Consider the following 7,414-nt stretch of genomic DNA (forward strand, 5'->3'; position numbering starts at 1 on the left):
TCATAAGCCCTTTTCTTTGTTATATCGGGAGTAATGTCAGATCTGGTTTTTCTCTTGGTGAATTCGTAACAAGATTTTTCTGATCTTAAAACAGAAGTGCGAATTCTTTTACCGCCAGTAAGTCGCCGCGGGTGCAATCATAACTTACGCGCTGCTTTGCTTTTTTCTCCTTTTGAAATTTTTCCCCCGCTGACCGAAGCCGATATTACATGCATAGCATTACGTGCATCATAATTTCTTTTCTGTTTTGTTTCATGTATAAATCCCTTCATGTTTTCAAAGACCTTTTCAGAGAGAGATGGACTCTGCTGTTTTAAAGATTGTTTTGCTGTTGGTGACACACCCATATAGTGCTTGAGTATAGCTTGCTTTTTACTTGGGAGATCCTGGTAGAGCGTCCTTAAGCCTTTTAAGTGCCCTGCATTTGGCCATCTTATTTTTAAATATTGCATTTGGAATATCGTCATTTTGATTATTTTGTTGTCTTAAATCTTGTGTTTTGTCTCGTGACCGACGTTTGTATTGATTCTGTTTTTCTTTCTGTTCTTTTCTGTCTTTGATTTTTTTTTAATATAAAACGCTTTTGGAAACCTCACTTTTAGGACTTCTGATTCGGCTTGTGTTGTATTTTTCTTTATATTTATTGTAACTTTTATTTTTCTGCTCTTTTCTTTTTAGTTTCTTCATCTTTTTACAATATTTAATTCTGTCAGTCTCGGACATGAAATTCTTCTGTTTTGCAATTAATATTTTACCTGTTTATTGACAAATTACCATATGTTTTTTTTTATTTAAGATAATTATCCATTTTCTATTTGATTATAACTACTATTATATAATGCAGTTCTTAGCGTGGTTTCTATGATTCTAAATTTGTTTTCGAAATTTGTAATTTGGTTATTTTGTTTTGTCCTCTGATCTTAAAACATGAAATCGAACCGGACTTGTTATTTAAAAAAAACCAATGAAATATCAGTCATATATCATATAATAATACGAACTGCTTTCAATTTCGATGGCCTAGGAAGGTGATTTGCCTAATGAGTCCATATAAAGTGATAAAAAGCATGGTGACTTTAAGATACGCTCGTGGCGAGATTTGTTCGACACCGATCCTAATCGGTTATTGCAAATATTTTAACTTAAGGTCGCCTGATATCCGGCTTCTCCTACCTATGATGACAGGTCAATAGAATACATGTAGTGGTGTTTAACACCAAAACAAAGAACAAATTTTAAGAAATAATCTGAAAACATATATGTATAGCGTCCCGAATCAAAAAACGTTCAAAACGTAAGAAAATTGTTCAGTGGACAAACTTGCAAGACATTTGATCTGTTAAAAAACGAAGTCATTTCGACTTAACAGCTTATCAACAAGTATGTTATCGTATTGTGGGTTAAAAACACAATTACGCAAAAGCACTATTTTGTAGGCTACAAAATGAATATTTAATATAACGACGTTGAAACTGACAGTGTTTTGGTAAAAAGCGGCGAAATTGGACAATCTTGCAAGACATTTTCCCGAAGCCAATGCGTTTTTATTTGCGGTGCGAGTGCTGTAAAATTCCGGATTTAAAATGGTCTTTGTAAGCACATTTTAAGGAATAATTTATAAAAACAAAATTTTATATCATTTGATATTTTAAAAAGCGATAACTTTTGATAACTTACCATTTGCCGAAACCTGACCATGGCGAGGATTATTCATTTTTGAAAAAATCAGCTTTGACCGTTCCATCGACACAAAAAAAACAGCAATGACGTCATAAATTATATATGACCTTTATCATTCATGCGAATTTTCGCGGATTTTAAACTCTTTCTTAGACCACAAAAATTCCCGCAAAAAATTAACTTGCGAATAACTTGTTACGTCTGACACGCATATTTTAGACGTTTTGGCAATATTTGTATCACTATTTGTAACTATTATGAAAAGTTAAAGAATATTTTTTTTATATTTTTGGAAACAGTAATACCTGCCTAATCTATGGATATGAATTTCATAAAGCTGAACTATCTAGATTTCATAGAAAAGCTTTTTATCAAACTGCTTTGTCGCATTTCACGGCATTGACGCAATAACGTGCTTAACGTGTTGAAGGCCGTACTTTAACCTATAATGGTTTACTTTTTAAATTGGATGGAGAGTTGTCTCATTGGCACTCACACCACATCTTCCTATATCTATTAACGTCAGAGCGTTCTCCATATCATGGTGTTTAGATCGCAAAAATCACAACAATTATACTTCGAGGTATAATAGTTGTGGTTCTTGCGATCTAAAAACCATGATATGGAGAACGCTCTGATTGGCTTATCTATTTTTCATTTTTGTTATCTATCATATGATTGGTTGTATTTGTGCATGTTTCAAACAGGAAGTCATATCTATGACTAAAAGTCAGTCTAATGACGGAATCATATCCGGACTCCTTTTTTGTCGTTTTTCTACTCAAATTACTCAATCTGAATAATCATAAGAATAGATGAGCAATGCGACTATGCATGTTACCTATAGGACACAGAGGCATGATGATTAATCTATTGTGAAAGGAAGAGAAGCGACACCCAAAATGAGGTCTTCTCGTTTAATAGTACTAGAACACACCCGTGATATCGCGGGTCCGTGACTGAATTAAAGTATATAACTATGCGCAAGACTTATTTTTGTATTAGTATTGTCATCTGATAAAATCAAGCCGATTATAAGATAGTTATCACAGTTTTCTCTGCTTTCAAATCTTTCTGTTTGAACCCGTCTAACTGGAACTTATCAATTATTGGCAATATTAAATATTTGAAAAACAAAAGGTCCTAGGATGGAGTATTTTTGTATTCAACAGCATTGTCCTATATTAGTTATAAATAAAGTTGAATTCTTTGATTCGCTGTTTTACGTCATGCCCGCTAACAAATTGAAAACTGTACCTATACGCCTTATTTTTATTATTCGTATTGTTGTCTTATAAAGTCTTACTGATTAAAATACTACAATAGGTAACAATTTGACAATTTAGTAGTGTCAACCCTGTGATTATGACCCGTGTATATAGCATATCCTGAATACACCGTTTGGTGGTGCGCCTGTCAAATGCGGAACGCACATATAAGGTAATAGGTAACAGATGAATATAATATTGGTATCGGTATCGGACTCGACCCGGAACTTCTTAATTATTGGCAATATTAATTACGTGGAAAACAGAACGGCCTGGAGTGGTGTTATTTTTAATCTACACCTTTGTACTATATAAGTTATATATAAAGTTGAATTCTTTGATTCGTCGTTTTTACGTGATGACGGCTGACAAATTGGACCTCGTAATTTTAGTATTATAGATAGATACTAGTAATTGATCATAAGTAATGTAATTCTAACACAATTTTGTGCTATAGAACTGTCTCAATTACATATTTTTTATTATATCTTTTGAGTACATCAATAACTTTGCATTTGTCCTCTACTGTAAATGTATTTTGTCCACGAATAGATTACCGTAGCCGTATTTGGCACAACTTTTTGGAATTTTGTATCCTCAATGCTCTTCAACTTTTTACTTGTTTGGCTTTAAAACTATTTTGAAATAAGCTTACTGATGAGTCTTATGTAGACGAAACGCGCGTCTGGTGTACTAAATTATAATCCTGGTACTTTTGATAAAGAAATGCACGCACCCTTTTCAAGTTAAAACAAACATTATTCTCCTTCAGAAAAAGATCAATGCTCATTAGTTGTCTAGCTTTAATCGATAAACTAGCGAATTCAATTTGATTTGATTATTTAAAGGGATAGTACTACGATTTTGACAAAATTATGAACAAGTTTTTAAGCTGCAAAAATCAAAGATATGTACTAAAAAAAAGCAATAAGATCGCCAGAATGTTATCATAAATTGCAGAAGTGTTAATAATTGATAATTCATATCGTGTTGCGTGCCTGTTCATCTCATTAATTATGCATCGGGTTTACTTCCCGAACTTTGCCGACACAGCGAGTGAGCTAACCAAGATATAAATAGATATGAGCACGTGCTTTTTGTTTTCTTACGTATTTGATAATTATTATATATTAAACGTACATATTTGACGCCATTTATCAAGTTATGTAAATAAAAAATATAACAAAAACCGGCATAGTATTCCAACCCAAGATTCTCCAGCAATGGCGATATTATACACTTGTTATTACATTTGTTTTGACCAAACCATGCCGATAACGTATACACGTGTTTGTGTGTTGAATATATATGAAGGATATACGTGAAGAATAATTCTAAATTGTAGCCGCTGATTTCCAATTTCTTCTAAGGTGGGAGATGACTGCCCGTAAATTTATTAACTTATTTTTGACAATAATGAACACGCTGCGATTTATTTTCATATGATCTGGAATTTTTAAGTAATGTAAACAAGTTACGCAAACCGTCGACTACTTCTGTTTTACGTACAGTGTACCCTGCGTCGCAGGTGTTTTGAGTGATTTTAATTATCGATCTCATCGCCGTTTTTAATTTATAATTTGTTTGCAACTCTTTTTTGTTTCTTTTCTCGCAGAAACTGTAAATTCACGTACCACTTCCGCGATAACATTCCCCTGTTCGACAAGTTTCCCATCGAGGCACAATGTGCGATTGCGCATTGGGAACTGAAGAGTTCAAATCAACATAGGTCATATGAATAAGGGTTGGGCTTAACATCGAATTATTATCTATAGACAAGAAATAAAGGAGAAGGTATGATATGGGACGTTTTTGGCCCCCTCTCCAAAGAAGCCTTTATTCGTACCATTGCTAGCCGGAGTATAGAAACTTACAAAAAAAATGATTTTTTTATGTTCCGGTAAAAAGAAGGTTGCCTAGCAACCGTTTTCAATATATAATAGAATAAGCAGATATGAATGGCTGTATCTGTACAAATAACCATATTTCCAGATAAGATGGTTGGTTTGAGAATAACTTGAAGTTACAAATAAATAGTCACTTCAATTTGAGTTTTCAAAATGCTTAGCAACAACCTAACAACAGAATTTTTGCCTAGCAACGGTTAATTAAAGGTAATTTTTGTCCTATTAAGAATGCATCTAGCATTGTTTGTGTTCATATAATGGTGTTACACTATAATACAATGTGTGAGTAATACTTATCTTTGTTTACTAGGTTAAGATTGAGCCTAGCAACACAAATGTTGCTTAGCAACAGCATAAAAACTTAAATTAAAGCTAACTGCAAATGAAATAGTCATTTTATTGTACTAATAGAAATAAATGCGAAAACAGAATGCATGTTCAAGAATTACAATGGGTAAGAAATGAAAATGTCAGTTTAATTGTAGCTCTATTGTATAAATGCTTGACAACAACGTAGCAACATAAATGGTGCATAGCAACGGTTAGCAATTAATAAGATACTAGTATGTTACAGAGTTTTTAGTCACTCTCTTAACATATAACTACGTAAAAGTTCATTAGAAGATCTTTTCATAGAGCCATTTCTCTCACAAGAACAGTTGCCTAGCAACAGATTTGACTGAATACCACAAAATATCATTTATTGCTGACCTATATTTTTGAAATGGTTTTGAAATATTTAAAATGCTGTAGGTAGTGTCAAATGCTTAAAATTATCAAGATGCATATTTAGTATGCGTTGTGTTACAGTTATAGCTTCAATCAAGTAATAGCCATGATCTCTGGAAACCACTGAGGACTTTATTAGGCAATATTAAAAGCTTTCGTTTGCTTTTTGTAGTTAAAGTTATCAACATCATCATTCATGTGTATATTTAATAGTATTTCCTTAGCAACAACAGCAAGTCAGAAGGGAAAGTGTTTTTACAAACATATTAAGATACTTTTCAAGAGTATTATTATTCTAGTTTGTACCATTTTATATTCTAAACTTGAAAATCAAAAGAATTAATTTTTCATTGCTCCAAACAGGTAAGGTTTTCGATTTATGTAAGACTTATAAATTCAGTGGGTATCATGAAATCACAACATATATTTAATATGTGACTATTACATAACAGCTTTCTACTTTTTTTTATGTTACTACTTTTTAATTGAACAGTCTTTTCTGATACAAAGTACAAGAATCTCATATAAGTTAAATGTATATGAACAGCAATTTGTTTAATAGCCTATGTACTCCTTATCGTCTGAGATTTGGATATTCTAATTTTAAGTATACCGAAAATTATATGAAAGTATTGTTTTAATACTAATATTTACATTGATCGATAAAATTCACTTACATGAATAAGTTATGACCATTTCATTATAGAAAAGTAATGCAACCACAATACAATGACTAAATCAGTATGATTTGGTAAATAATGAGAATAAGACATTAGCTATTTGTAAATGCTCATAAAATATGTGATTTAAACATTTTCTTGAAAAACAGAATTTTAATTAAAGTTATGCCCTAAAATATAAGTGAAAAGTAGCTGTCACATAAACACAGTTTGTATTAGTTATTTTACTCCTCTGGCAAAGAACCACAGTCACTTTCATTGGAACTCGGTATGTGAGATGCATCTAAAACAGATGTTTTAAAGTCTCTCCTTGATCCAGACTGCTGTTCAAGTCTTTGATACCCCAGATACCATAGCACACTTGCAACATGTGCACAACAACCAACAACTCGTGCTCCCGATTTGCATGTACAATACCATCCTTCTATATCTCCTTCGTCACTGTAACTTATGAAGACAGTATGGGAAAGTTTGTTACTGTGCCTTGATTGTATTTTAATTTTGAGCAGGTTTTCTTTGATTTTGCACACATACAGTTCAAATTTTCCGTCTTCACCTTCGTGTTCTCTGACATAGTTAGGGGCCTGTTTAAGCTGATATACCCCCATGGTTATTTCTCGTAATTTATCCATACTCAGAACTGGAAAATCTGCAAGTTCATCTAAAACCTTTGATGCATCAACTAATTTGTAAATGGTACGTTTGGTCAATAAGCCTTCTTCCGTTACCATCTTTTGGATTGCATTTCCCTTTTTGCATTTTTCAAGCATTGCTTCGGCAATACTTTTATCCTCAGGGTGTGTACCAGCAAGTGGTGGTCGAAACTTGTTGCAAACGGCGCATACAATCCGTAATAAATCACCAATGATTGGAATGAAATGGTTAGAAACTACCTTGTCGAAGAACATCCACTGTTTAACCCGTGCATTCACACTTTCAACGACCCATCTCACTTTAGTTACTAGTCTGCTGGCGTTGGCTTCTTCTACCGGGTGCTGTTTTGATCCCTTCTTCAGGTAAACAGACATTTCTACGTTATACCCTTGTTCTTTTAAGAAGTCTACCACGTCTCTAAATCCCCTGTCGACCACACAAACATCGCTAGTCTCTAGCCACTCATGCATGCCTTCGGCATTGACAGAAATCATGT

General features: G+C 33.2%; 1 protein-coding gene across 1 annotated transcript; it reads right to left on the reverse strand.

Moving 5' to 3' along the window:
- Positions 1-6,440: 6,440 nt before the first annotated feature.
- On the reverse strand, positions 6,441-7,172 carry LOC134710378 (uncharacterized). Its single transcript, XM_063570733.1, has one exon. It carries the CDS (start codon positions 7,170-7,172, stop codon positions 6,489-6,491), a length of 684 nt encoding a protein of 227 aa, XP_063426803.1. The 3' UTR covers positions 6,441-6,488.
- Between the last annotated feature and the right edge of the window lie 242 nt (positions 7,173-7,414).

This window comes from Mytilus trossulus, chromosome 3 (genome assembly GCF_036588685.1).
Source record: "Mytilus trossulus isolate FHL-02 chromosome 3, PNRI_Mtr1.1.1.hap1, whole genome shotgun sequence".
NCBI lineage: Eukaryota > Metazoa > Mollusca > Bivalvia > Mytilida > Mytilidae > Mytilus > Mytilus trossulus.

Bases quoted from the DNA above. Each gene is read 5' to 3' on its own strand.
- LOC134710378 (XM_063570733.1), bottom strand. From the start codon at position 7,172: ATGTTCTTCGACAAGGTAGTTTCTAACCATTTCATTCCAATCATTGGT.